Source organism: Clupea harengus, chromosome 5 (genome assembly GCF_900700415.2).
Source record: "Clupea harengus chromosome 5, Ch_v2.0.2, whole genome shotgun sequence".
Lineage (NCBI taxonomy): Eukaryota > Metazoa > Chordata > Actinopteri > Clupeiformes > Clupeidae > Clupea > Clupea harengus.
Window position 1 is genome coordinate 9,208,151 of NC_045156.1, and position 13,383 is coordinate 9,221,533.

At 42.5% G+C, this 13,383-nt stretch overlaps 1 protein-coding gene across 4 annotated transcripts in view; it reads left to right on the forward strand.

Moving 5' to 3' along the window:
• The first annotated feature begins 5,024 nt into the window (after positions 1-5,024).
• hdac11 (histone deacetylase 11) overlaps positions 5,025-13,383 on the forward strand; it is a 34,169-nt gene continuing 25,810 nt past the window's right edge. Inside the window, exons 1-6 of one of the 4 annotated variants that reach the window (XM_031567611.1) lie at positions 5,025-5,331; positions 5,882-5,940; positions 6,221-6,369; positions 7,147-7,247; positions 8,288-8,314; positions 8,789-8,905. In XM_031567611.1, the coding sequence (XP_031423471.1) occupies positions 5,906-5,940; positions 6,221-6,369; positions 7,147-7,247; positions 8,288-8,314; positions 8,789-8,905 (429 nt within the window). In that variant the 5' untranslated portion in view covers positions 5,025-5,331; positions 5,882-5,905. Of the gene's footprint in view, positions 5,332-5,367; positions 5,657-5,718; positions 5,789-5,881; positions 5,941-6,220; positions 6,370-7,146; positions 7,248-8,287; positions 8,315-8,788; positions 8,906-13,383 lie in introns of those variants that run through there. The other 3 variants (XM_031567612.1, XM_031567613.2, XM_012838530.3) reach the window with 3 other exon arrangements.

The window sequence follows — 13,383 nt, forward strand, 5'->3', positions numbered from 1 at the left end:
TGGGACGCACTGTCCCTGCTGTCAGTCTTCAGCTTGTCAAAACAGAGAGAGATGGAGAGAGAGAGAGAGAGAGAGAGAGAGAGAGAGTATGTGTGTGTGTGTGTTTGGTGTGCGTAGATGTGTGATGGAGGAAGAGAGAGAAAAAGAGAGAGAGAATGTGTGTGTGAGTGTGAGAGTGTATGTGTGTGTGTGTGTGCGTGTGTGTATGTGTGTGTGCGTGTGTGTGTGTGTGTGTGTGTGTGTGTGTGTGTGTGTGTGTGTGTGTGTGTGAGAGAGAGAGTGTATGTGTGTGTGAGAGAGAGGGGGAGAGAGTGTATGTGTGTGGTGTGTGTGTGACAGAGGTGAGTGAGTGGGGCTCACTAGAAGTTACTGAGTGAAATGATAAGGTGTCTGACCTTTTGGAAAGAAGAGTTTTAAGGACCGCTGTGATCTGTGCCAAGATCTTAGAGACAAATCAAGCAAAGGTGGCCAGTTACATCAGTTTGCACGTTGACCTTTGGCAAGAGCATGTGGGCTCTGATGATATTATGGTTTCTTCCCTTCTTTCACCTTTTCCTGTCAACTGCAATGGTGACATATACAGAATGAAGACACTCCTTATTTTCCCTTTTGGACTGCTTGGCTCAACTGCAGTAATTAAATTCAAGATCAGAGAGCGGAAACTTCATCTTCAAAACTTCAACTTCAAGTAACTGCCCGAATAAAAATTCCCAACTCCCCTTGTTACCCCATCCGTTGTTATGAGCCTGTATTTTACTTCCCCCCGAGTCAAACGCCATCATTTGCTTCAGTGGCAGAGAGGGAAATCTCCAGTGAGAATCGGGGGCTTATTTAGAGCTGAAAATTATCATCACGCATTATTTTTAAAGAAATATTTTCAGTTGCATTTGCATAGAGTAATTGCTCCCTTCTGCTCCCAGCCTGGCAGATGGGTCGAGCCCGTCTCTACGAGCTCATGGTGCTAGTACCATACACCCAACTTATGTTCTGTCTGAACTCACTCGCTCGCTCGCTCACACACAAACATTTTCACGCCCAAAAAACAGCCAGAGGCCAGTTCTGCATCCATATGGTCTGCAACAAAATGCTTCCTGGTGTTACTCTGAAACTTCACAGTACAGAGTCAGCTTTGTCACACGGGCTGCGACGCTAACGACGCTCACACAACCCCGCTGTGACAACATGGCTATCCGGTGGCATACAGCCATTTGTGACGTTATGACAGTCTTTGAAATGTCTTTTGAAGCATTGGCAAAGCTTTTCTAATACCATTCCAGTCATTTTCCTGAACCCTGGTGTTAATAGAACGCGCGCAGCGCTGTGTTCCATTTTCAGAAATGGGAAGAGTGACCTAAATGCATAGATAGAATGTCTGAATAAAATATGGAACTGAACTGCTATTGCAAAACCCCTCCCCAGTTTAATGGTAAAAGGGGAGAAGATGAGGAATAATCTGATCTGGGCCCCAGTGGCAGAAAGACGCCAGCTGTTTAGTGTATTCAGTGCAAGGCAGCATCTCTCTAAACTCCTACCACTCTGACAGAAGTGTTCATAGTTTCTGTCTTTATTTTCCTCAGAGGATAGCATACATCTAACCCCTGAGGGATACGTATAGTCCTCCAGTCATACTGTATACAGCACGCCCGTCTTTGAAGTCTGGAATGTGTGTTTACAGTGCGCAATCACGTATAGCAGCCCTGCCCCAACCCTCCATCCCCCCAATCCCATAACCCCACCAGCTTTGATGGTTGTTATGGTAACCGATCAGCCAGTTTCCCCTGTGTCCAGGTGAAGCATCTGCCACTACAAGCCGAGCTGTCTGAAACATGACAAATGTATAGTCTGGGGAGAAACATCCAAGATATTTTCCTGTCATGTAGAGTACCAAGCCAAGTCCCTGTCCTCTCCTCACTAAGGCTTTTTCTTTTCCTACAATGCAACCAGACAAAAGCACATCTATCATTTTATTGTGGATTTCCGTTGGGTTCTCTGACATTCACCTCTGCTAAAATATGATTGGACGCATCATTTGTATGAGTCTGACACTCAGTGGTCCACCTCTCTCTGTCAGGCTGAGATGGAAATCCAATCAGCAGAGAGAAGCTGATGCATGCAAATCCCCAAACATTCCCAATTTTACCCTTTCACTGATATACCCTTGGTGAGTTTTTTTTTTTACTTCATATTGTCAGGCCTCAGCATGCACACACTTCTTGACTCTGAAACAATATTCAGAGATGGAGAACATTAGTCATCTGTGGTGACAGTGTGAGAATACCTGCCATGATTTGCCATGATTTATAATCCAGATCCTTGTCATCTGTAACGTCACTGCAAATCCATGTAAAACAAGAAGCCTAGGTATATTTGACCATGCATCTACTATATGTTGAGGCAAATAAAGAAGTTTGGATTTAGGCACATGATTTGTTTATGTGTTTATGTGATGTATATTTGCTATCCTTTTTATGCAAATCTTCTATTTATTTGATTTCTTCATGAGGGGAATGAAAGACCACACTGTGGTGAAGTGGGAACAGCAAAACAACAGACCTCCAGTACATTCCAGATCATAAAACAAACTCACACTGACCATTATTGTACAGGCTTGACAGACACATTTTAAAAATAGACACAGGAAAATTCAAAGGGTATAAATAAAGCACTGCCGAACAAATCTGCAGGTTTAAATAACTGGCCCACATTTAAAACCATTTCAAGCTGGCTTTAAATAAGCAGCAGTATTCTAAATGTACCCTGAGACGTCTTGTCACTGTGATCCTTCGTGTTTTATACACACTATTTAGTTTGTGCTTGTTGTCACACAACTTCGTTGTTGATGTGTTGAGGTACTGACAGTGTCTTCTTCTCTGACTGTTGCTGTCAGCCTTGGATTCAAACTATTGCGAAACGGGCATTGCAGAGCATTGTGTGCGCATGGATGAACTGTCGTTTTTCCATCTTGAATATTACTTGCGCCCAAAAACAATGTAAGATTTTGTGTTTAAAAAAAACAAACAAACACAAATTGACTGAACTGCATGTTGTATTGGCGTTTACTGACGCGAGGCCTACTGTTGACATCTCATTATGGAATGAAGTTTTACAACTTGAAACTACAGCTGGAACTGGAAATACATATCACTGCAACTAAAATGCCTGTTTGACATCCATCTTTGCTGCAGAGTTTATGCTTAATGCATGAACGCTGCAACGGATAACTGCACATAATCTGCGAATACTGCACAGTCAACGTGTTTCAAGGACCCGTTCGCGCCGTAGGTGAACACAGAAATTATGGAGGGAGAGAGAATATGGTAATATCTGCATGACTCAACAAAACAGACTTAGGCTCATGAAAGGGGAGCGAGCGCGGGCCTTCACTTTCTAAACACTTCAGCTGTCTTGCATGCAGCCATCCATCAGCACCCTTGAGGATCCACCCTAGGCCAGAATTTGTCTGCGAGACACGCAGTGTTCGAGAAAAAAAAACTAACAAGAATGTAAATAGGACACATGGTGCAACCTAAAAGGATAATAAATACATAAATAAATAAATAATTAGAGAGTCTATTACCAAATCAGAGACTTCAGATTCCATAAAAGGCTGCAGACGAAACCTGGTCTGATTAAAAGGTTCATCTAGGGACAGAGACAAATTCTGTAATTAAAAAGTGTAGGAAAAAATTGTCTCCAGAACATCCAAATGAAAATTGACAGCGAAGAGAATAAATGTATGCAAAATTATTCCATTACGGGTGAGAAAAGCTAAGGCCATGCCATAGGCTGCTCTGACTTCAAAGAACCCGAGTCAGGGATCCTCAGCGTGGGGATAGCGCACAAAAGCATAACATGACACGGTTGCAGTGCAGGGGCTTTAAAATAATGTAACCTTTGAAGAATCTGGGCTGGCTGATAATAATAGGTGAAACATACACCATGGCTGTTCTCTGTTTCTCCGAAAAAATAGAATATATTCTCCACAGTGTGTGTATGTGTGTGTGTGTGTGTGTGTACTTGTTCCCTAATCTCCATGGAAGGCAAATGATGACTGTGAACCTGAGGATATGCTGAGACAGACCCAGCTGGCCAATGAAAACGCAAGTTATCTCTTACCTCACAAAAGAAACCATGGCTACATCATCATTACGCAAGTGCATCACAGATTGCTATTTTTAGACACAGACGGTCCTCTGGAGACAGCTGGTTGGAGGAGGGGTTACAAAGCAAAGCCATTCAGATGAAATGCTCGTTACGCCACTTTCCACCGTAATCCCAGGCAAATCCTCTGATGTGTGCCTATTTGGTGTAACGTGTAGTTTTAAATATTGATGACCTTCATCTAAGCCCTCAATTTAACAGGAAAATCCTTGGTTAAACCAAATGATTTTTGGTGTTAGTCGTTTGCTTATGTTAGCCTTGATCTGAAACACGTTTCAGGACACCGAAAAGGTTCACGGGAGATCATACAACAAAACAATCAGCAACACAGTAATTCTGTATTGATGTTATTTTTATACATGTTATTTTCTTCAGTGCTGTGTAGGTAATTTCAAATTAAAGAAACGTGTAATATCGATAAAAAGAATATTATAACATACTAAAAAAATAATCTGTCAAACAAAATGTCAAACATATGTGTGTGAACATATCATTGCCATTTACAAATGTGTTTATCATAGTCTTCCTGTGCTTCAGTCAAAATGTCAAAGCTAATTTCAGGATCTGCGATGCATATCTGAAGTATTACTTTAATTTATCTTTTCCAAATCGGAGTTTGGTGGCCATTCCCAAGTACGGAGATGACGACCATGCTGAAATACAAATTGTACACCTCTTCCCTACCTAGGTGAGATCAACATTGGAGCTGATTATGTATGCCCAGGGCGAGATGCATCAAAAGAGTAAAGGACTACAATACTGTTAAAACAATGGCTACATACACTATCGAAAAGTTACTGAATGTTTCACGAATAAATGCGCCGCTGCCCTGTATAGAAAAACATTAATAAGTAATCGACTGCTTGAGAATAGTGTAATTTGCTTTCGCTTTAATTAATCTGGATTTTAGCTACTGGCAGTACGTAGCAATAGCCTATGACGTAGCAGAGGGATGTGCTTGCGTTTATAGCGAAACCCACTTGCTCTGAAGAGGAGGACATCTATCTGATATATCTTCTCCACAAATACTACCGCTTAACGCAAACATACAGTCACATGCAGTTATGCATCCAACAGCATGTGTTACTGTTGAGAGGACGGCTTCACAACCGTGCAAAATAAACAACTATGCTCCTTAGAAATAAGGGGGAAAATAAATATGGCTGGCAGGTGAGTCAAGTAATTTCGACATTAACGATACACTGTCATACATACATACTACGGATCACATTTCAGAGGGCATTATTATCGTCTGTATTCTAATAATAACAAACGAATACGCATATCCTGAAATGTTTCGAATAAACACTTCAGATCACGCGTGTTGCAGGCACATTCTAGATATGGGTTGTTGCGTCGCCTCAATTTCTACAGCGCATGCGTACTTCTTCCAACTGTCCATGGGTAGTGGAGTTCTCTTTACCCACGCCCATTCAGCAAATCGAATTGACAGTTTAGCCGAGGAATAAAGCAAGCATTCAGGAAAGTCACAGAGGTAAACATATAAACGGATTTTTATTAACGTAGTTTTCAGTACTCAAAATTAAGTTGCCATATAAGCCTGTAGCTGTGATAGGAGTGTTGTATTTACTTGATGAGAAGTTTATTTTCTTCATACATAGACCTCGTAAGTTAGGCTATAGCCTAACTACTGAAAACTTTCAATTGCAATATGAAGGTCCTACTGTGAGGTAATGGTCCGTTTTCATTTGTATTATAGATGAAAATTGAGCTGCAGTGAAGAATGTCTGAGAAAGAAGACGAGAAAGGGAAAAGGGGGTATGTACACACATCAAGCATTTTCTTCTGGCATGCCCAAAACCACGTCCTAGTATGAATGAGCAAAAAAGACAAATGGCATGCTGCAATCTTTGTAAATACAGATATTATATGATGAATATATGATAATTGCCAATGTTGTCAATTACTCTATCAGATAGAGACATTAGTAAATAGTCAAAAAGTCACAAATAAAGGCAAGTAGTGATATATTGATGTTGTTTCAGTTTGAGGTATTCAGCAGATTACTTTTTCTGTGTTCGTAATGTATGTCCTGAAGTGGCCACCATACAGAGCTCTACATCGAGGTCCCCCCAACATGCCTGCCCATCGTTTATTCTCCTGAATATAACATCACCTTCATGGGTCTGGAGAAGCTACATCCCTTTGATGCGGGCAAATGGGGAAAGGTCATTCACTTCTTGAAAGGTAGGACTGGTAACAACACACACACACACACACACACACACACACACACACACACACACACACACACACACACACACACACACACACACACACACACACACACAGTCACCACAAAGGGACTTACTGGGAACTGTATAATGTAATATATGGGTAATGTGGGAAAAGGAAAATGGAATCAAAGTGGGTCTCTGGCTCATAGACTGATGGTGTGTGTGTGTGTGTGTGTGTGTGTATGTGTGTGTGTGTGTGTGTGTGTGTGTGTGTGTGTGTGTGTGTGTGTGTGTGTGTGTGTGTGTGTGTGTTGAGGGCAGGCACGGAAGGGGATGGGGATGGGGGGTGTTGTGAGCGGGGCTGAGGTGAGTGAATGCAGAGTGGCAGAGTGGAGATAATTAGGAGAGGTGAACCCCCTGCGGGAACCTCGGCAGGGACGCAGCTCTGGCTTTGAACTCAAGGTCAAGAACTGTGTAACTCTGGCAAGACTTCACATAATACTTATCAGCACTCTCTCCTACTGTCTTTCTTTCTCACTCTTTTACTTTTATTTTGTATTTATCTTATGTTTATTTGTTGGTAAACCATCCTTTGCTGACAGCCATAACCTCATTTTTTACATAAAAGATATTCAAATGTTGCAAAGAATTTTGCAGAGTTTTCTGGTGCTCAGGTGAATGCTAAGGTCTTTTAGACTCCTCTGCCTTTGTGGCAGATAAGACACTCATGTTTCTTTCATAGAGCATTTACATTTGTTTTTCCCCCACTCCTATTACTCTCATGCAGAGGACCAGTTTATCACAGACGACACCATAGTGGCAGCCAGAGAGGCCACGGAAGAGGACCTGCTCGTTGTTCACACCAAGCGCTACCTGAGCAAACTGAAGGTACCTGAAGCTGGCCCCTGGCTACCACAGTGCCTTAAAGTGCAGTGCCTTAAAAAAAAGTAGTCTACTTTTGAGCATCACATCGCACTCCACCTAGTCTAGCTGACTTTGTGTTGCATCTGTTACTCATCACACTGATGGCAAAACGTTACCTTCACAAAGAGATATGTATTTGTTATTAAGGGGTTATATATGGGAATATATTATTTAAAGTGGGAAGTATTATATTAACTCAAACAAGAACTCATTAAGAGGTAGCTTAGCTTAGATTAGGTTAGGGAAATAGTTGATTGATTACTGAGGAGAACAAAAACATTATGTTGTCAAGATTGCACTTTTTTGTATTGTGCCTGGTCTCTTTAATATAAACCTAACAACTGGTGATACCAATCTCTGGCATACAGGTTGTTTTCAGAGTAATGCCTGTGCAATGCTTTCTGCATTTTATTGTTGTGCATTTTCATCAGACAAGCATTAGAGGAACAATAAAATGCACCAGATTGTTTGTGAGAGACCCACATCAGAATCATCCCGCCTAGAGCATTTCTTGCACATGACTGCACAGCCAAGTCCCTTGTGCATGCATGGATTATCCCCTGCTGAATTTGCTTTACCATCAGGCAAAGTGAGGACTAAATAATGAATTGGAAGTCAGTTTTGTTTAACGTACATATTCATAGCATCTGTGGCTGCCATCATTGTTGCAAGCTAAATCATTGCATATTTAAGCATACTTTATATTAGACAGCCTTTGTGACACTGTGCATTGTGTATGTTGATTACACTATTACACTGTATGCAATGGTACAGTTACACTGTTACAAAGGCTGTGGACTGTAAAGTGTTGCCCATCTGTGTCCTCATCCCATGGTGTTGCATAGAAATAACACACGGCTCATTGCACTGCGGTGTAGACAGCTCCTGCCAGTACCCTTGCTCCTTTTCGTTCTCCTTCTCTGTGTCACTTGCGGGGCGTAAGGGTGGTTCTCACACTTTGAAATGCATCTGTGGTTTTATTCTCTCCCCTTTCCTGCATGCAGACCCATGTCTTGGAGGGCTCAAGAGAGGTATCGGTTTCACTGTGCCTGAATCAACTCTTTGCTTGTAGTTTTATTGATCTGTTTTTTAGATTTAGAAGAATCTCAAGAGCTGGTAGAATTTTATCTTTTCTTTTATAGATAAGTATGAAGAGCTCCTAGAATGTTCTTTATTCTCCTTTAACATTTTGCCATCAGTTTACATTTTCTTGTAGTGACCTCCTGTGTCAGAGAATGCTGCAGAGATTCAAATATGGACAACAAAGCATCCATTACTTTTACTTCCTTTTTGTTGTATGATTTGTCATGCACTGTCTAGTGATTCCTCATTTTAGTGCTATATGCTTTCATTCACTGTTCATGTTTGTATGTAATACATTTTTCTTCGGGTATAGTGTTTCATACTGATGGATAATTGGAAGACCGTTTGGGGTTTGAAAAGTTAAAACACATGGATGGATGTTAAATGGATGTTAACTTGTGTGTGCTTGTTGTCATTTGCAGTGGTCTTTGGTGGTAGCCACAATTACAGAGATTCCACCTGTCTTGTTCCTACCCAACTTCCTGGTCCAGCGTAAAGTCCTTCGACCTCTGCGCACTCAAACAGGGGGCACCATCATGGTAGGTGTGGTTCTTGTATCAAGACTTACCAGACAGAACTCTAGCAAAACATGGAGCCATTTTTACCTTTCTCAGTGTAGTCACCATAGCAGAAACAAAAAACAGTGGCCACAACAATAACAGTCTAACAACAATATATTGGCCTTGCAACCAAATTGTCAAATGCTGTGTGTCTCTGTTTGTGTGTGTGTTCGTGCGCGTGCTCGCGCGCATGTGTGTGTGTGTGTGTGTGTGTTTATGTGTGAGTGCAGTGCAGTGCATCTATTTGTGTGTGTGGTTGTGCCTATGTCCACGCTCACTATGGGTGTGTGTGTGTGTGTGTGCGTGTGCGCGCATGTGCATGTTTATGTATATGTGTGCATCTATGTTTATTTGAATTTGCAGCTCCAGGCTATTTTTCTAGAATATAGCATATGCAGTGAGGTGATAAGGATTGCTCTGCTGGTCGGGTCCACTCCGTGGCCTGCTCTGTGTACCATATTAAAGGCCCGCTGGCCTGGTCCACTCCGTGGCCAGCTCTGTGTACCATATTAAAGGTACACTCCGTGGCCTGCTCTGTGTACCATATTAAAGGCCTGCTGGCCTGGTCCACTCTGTGGCCTGCTCTGTGTACCATATTAAAGGCCCGCTGGCCTGGTCCACTCTGTGGCCTGCTCTGTGTACCATATTAAAGGTACACTCCGTGGCCAGCTCTGTGTACCATATTAAAGGTACACTCCGTGGCCTGCTCTGTGTACCATATTAAAGGCCCGCTGGCCTGGTCCACTCCGTGGCCTGGTCCACTCCGTGGTCTGGCCTGCTCTGTGTACCATATTAAAGGTACACTCCGTGGCCTGCTCTGTGTACCATATTAAAGGCCCGCTGGCCTGGTCCACTCTGTGGCCTGCTCTGTGTACCATATTAAAGGCCCGCTGGCCTGGTCCACTCTGTGGCCTGCTCTGTGTACCATATTAAAGGTACACTCCGTGGCCAGCTCTGTGTACCATATTAAAGGTACACTCCGTGGCCTGCTCTGTGTACCATATTAAAGGCTCTTGTCCTGGGGATGTTTTACTGACCCCCTCATTGCCCAGTCTTTCTATCACTAAGATCCAGCCCTTTGCTGCAATGCTGCAGTTCACCAACACTCAAACCAACCTAGTTTTGTGAAGTGAGGTTAAGTTAAGTTAAGTTAAGTTAAGTTAAGATAAGTTAAGTTAAGTACAGTTAAGTTAAGAGATACGGCAAGTCAGTAAGATCAGTACTTGATTTTGCTTTTTTTAATGCAAGAAAGAATAATGATTAATGAGTGTTGTATGAGTGTTGTCGGTTTGGTTTTTTGGCGTAGCTTTTACAATCCAGCCCCCTCTCAAGACTACTACAAACAAGGAGTAGAGCATGTTTCCTCTGTGTTTTCACTGCTAAAATATTGAATTGACGCTGGCACACGCATCTTATGGGCTCCCGGCTCCATTCTCTCTCTGACTGCAGTGAATATCCTGAAATAATCCAGCAAGGCTTCTTGGGATCTGATTTAATGTTTTATTCACAAACAAGTATTTTAGGCAAGGCGGAGGGTTTTTTCTTTCTTTTTTTTTGAGAGAGACTCTACTCAGGGTCCTCTCTGGCAGAAGGTATAATAATTTGGCCTCCTTAAAAACTTTGAACAGCTGTGATAGAGAGGCTCCTAAGGCTAATTCAGGTGGGAAAAAAAATCACAAAGTGCCTCCCATGAAATTATGAAAGCATACTCTTATGACTTTGTGATTTTCCGTGTTTGAGTAATGGAGAAACAAACAAGAAAAAGAAAAAAGAAAAACATGCTGCATTATATTTTTCTCATTAGCATTCAGTGTATTTGTGGAGTACTGAATGGGCGTGATGTCCTTGTTGCTTGGTGTGTTTGTGTGTGTGTGTGTGTGTGTGTGTTTTTTTTTTATTGATACATCTCATTAGTTTGCAGCTGAGGTACAGAGCATAAGCCTGTGTGTGGCTTTAGGAGAAAATCTCCTTTGCACTATCAGTGTCCTACACACTTTAGATGTCACTGGAGCAGAGGGGTTCAAGAAAAAAGGTATAGTGGCTTTGGCAGAAAGAAAGAAAGACAGAAAGGTGGAATGCCAGGATGATTGATGAAGAGAAACTTTGTCAAAGACTAAGAAAGAAAGAAAGAAAGACAGACAGACACAACACCAGGATGAGGGAGAAAGAGAGAGAGAGAGAGAGAGAGAGAGAGAGATACAGGAAGAGACAGAGAGTTTGAGTGTGAAGCACAGCACAAAGGGAGAGAGGCTGTGTGAGAGAGATTCAGAGAACTAGAGACCGTGGGGACGTTTGAGGGGTTTTTCACACTTCTGTGCGTGATATCTTTGGGCTTTTCCCCCGACCAGGACACTGGACATGACGTAGGCCAACATCCTGGCAAAATCCCCGGAAGAATCACCCTCAGTCGTGAGCTTCTCCTATCCCTACAGTCTTCAACACATGGCGTCTTGCTAGCGAGCATTCCAACGTAGTGTCACAGATCGGGTATAAATCCTAAACGTCGAAAAAGAGGGAGAAGGTGGGGGGGGAGATTCACCGTAGACTCAGAAGCATGGGTCTCAGTGACCGCTGTAGACTTCCTGCACTACCAACAATCCTCCTCTCTAACATGCAGTCTATCCTAAACAAGCTAAACAAGTTAGATGAGCTGAAATTGTGGCCCAAATTCAAACGCGAAGGGAAGGAAACCCATCTTCTTGCTTCCACTGAAACATGGCTTAGTGAATTGGACTGAGATAAGGAACCGTTAGTAAGTGGGTTTGGTAGCCCATTTCAACTGGACTGGTTACCAACAAGCAATGTGGAGGGGGGGGGTTCTACGTCAGCCAGAGGTACTTTAACACATTGACAGTCTCACTCCACCCTACTGTTTGCCTTGCAAATTCCAGCCGGTATTTTTCACCATTGTTTACATACATCTGTGAGCCAATGCATCCGCAGCTGCACAGCTGATTGCTGATTGCTAGTGTCAATCTGCCCAGACGCCTCTAAATCTATCCTCAGTGATTTTAACCATTGCTTTAGCAAGACTTTGAGGACATATGAACAGTATGTGACTTGTATATGCCACCACACAAAAGAACTCGAATCGAATCGACCTTTGTTACAGTTCAGTGAGCAGGGCTTACAAATCTCTGGCCATGACTTCCTGTCACAATAGAGTGTATCTTAAGCCTCTGTACATACTCTCCTTCAGGAGCCTTGAGCGGGTGGAGAGAACAGTGTTTCCTCTCTTCAAGCTAGTTTTGACTGTACAGTTTGGTAATTTTTTTATGACGCTTGTGGTGATATTAATTAACTTAGGGTGACATGGTCTCAGCATGGTCTTAACATACATTCTGTGTCGACTTAGTTATTCCGACGAGAATGGCTGTTATTTATCCAAACAACAAGCCTTGGGGCGACAGAAGAGCTTAAATCAGTTATTAATAAAAAGGAACAGACATATTGTACTGGTGGCCCCTTTGAAGATTGTCTCCAGAGAAGTGCGAAATGAAGTAAGGAGGGCTTAAATGGAATAAAGGGATAGGAAGATAGAAATGCAAGACAGCAGTGGCAATGTTCGAGCAGCTTAGCCAGAGATTAGAACAGAAGCCGCCATTAATCAACGTGAAAATGAGACCCAACAATCTATCAGTGCCAGTAGGGTGGATGATTCTGATTTGCCAAACATTTTTAACTCATTTTTTTTCCCGCTTCGAAAGGTCAGAGTTCTTTGAAAACCTTTCAGTGCTTACAGGGTCATCTTGTAGCTCTTGTTGGCCAGATACAGTACCTACAGTTTGGAAAACATGAACTATAATACTCATCCCAAAAATCAGAAAAAGACCTGGGAGGTTTGGGGGTTTAAACCTGTTGCGCTCACATCTCTTTTAAAACGATTTGATTGTCTCCCTCGTTGATGGCAAGTTAGGGTGTGAAGGATGCAAAGCTCTTCATCCTCAATAAAGTTTTTAAGGCACCCCATAGTCCCATGTGAGACTTTTATGAGACTCGTATTTCAACTGAACAACTGGCTTCCTATTTTTAAAACACCTGATACGTTTCTGATGTTGCTCCTATATTTTTCTAACAGACAGAATCCAGCAGGTGTTGGTGAATGGACATGATGTTCAGCACCCAGGTCTCAAATACAGGCTCACCCCCAAGATTGTGTCCTGTCCCCCTTGCTGTTTATTATGGATACAGTTGCATGGCTTCTCAAGAGGGCAGCTATCTAGCCCTGTTGTCTCTACTTCAGGGTTCAGTGTCAGATCACGGTTGTGCCCTGTCTGTCTGCCTTTGCTAAATGGTGTGATGAGAGCTACCTAAATGTAAGCGTATGAGGACCTAAGGAATTAATCATTGATTTCAGGCAGAATAGTGACAAACCAAGAGCTAGCATCATACATGCCGAGGATGTTCAAATTGTCGACACACATAAGTATCTAGGAAAGGGTGTTCCGAGAATGGCT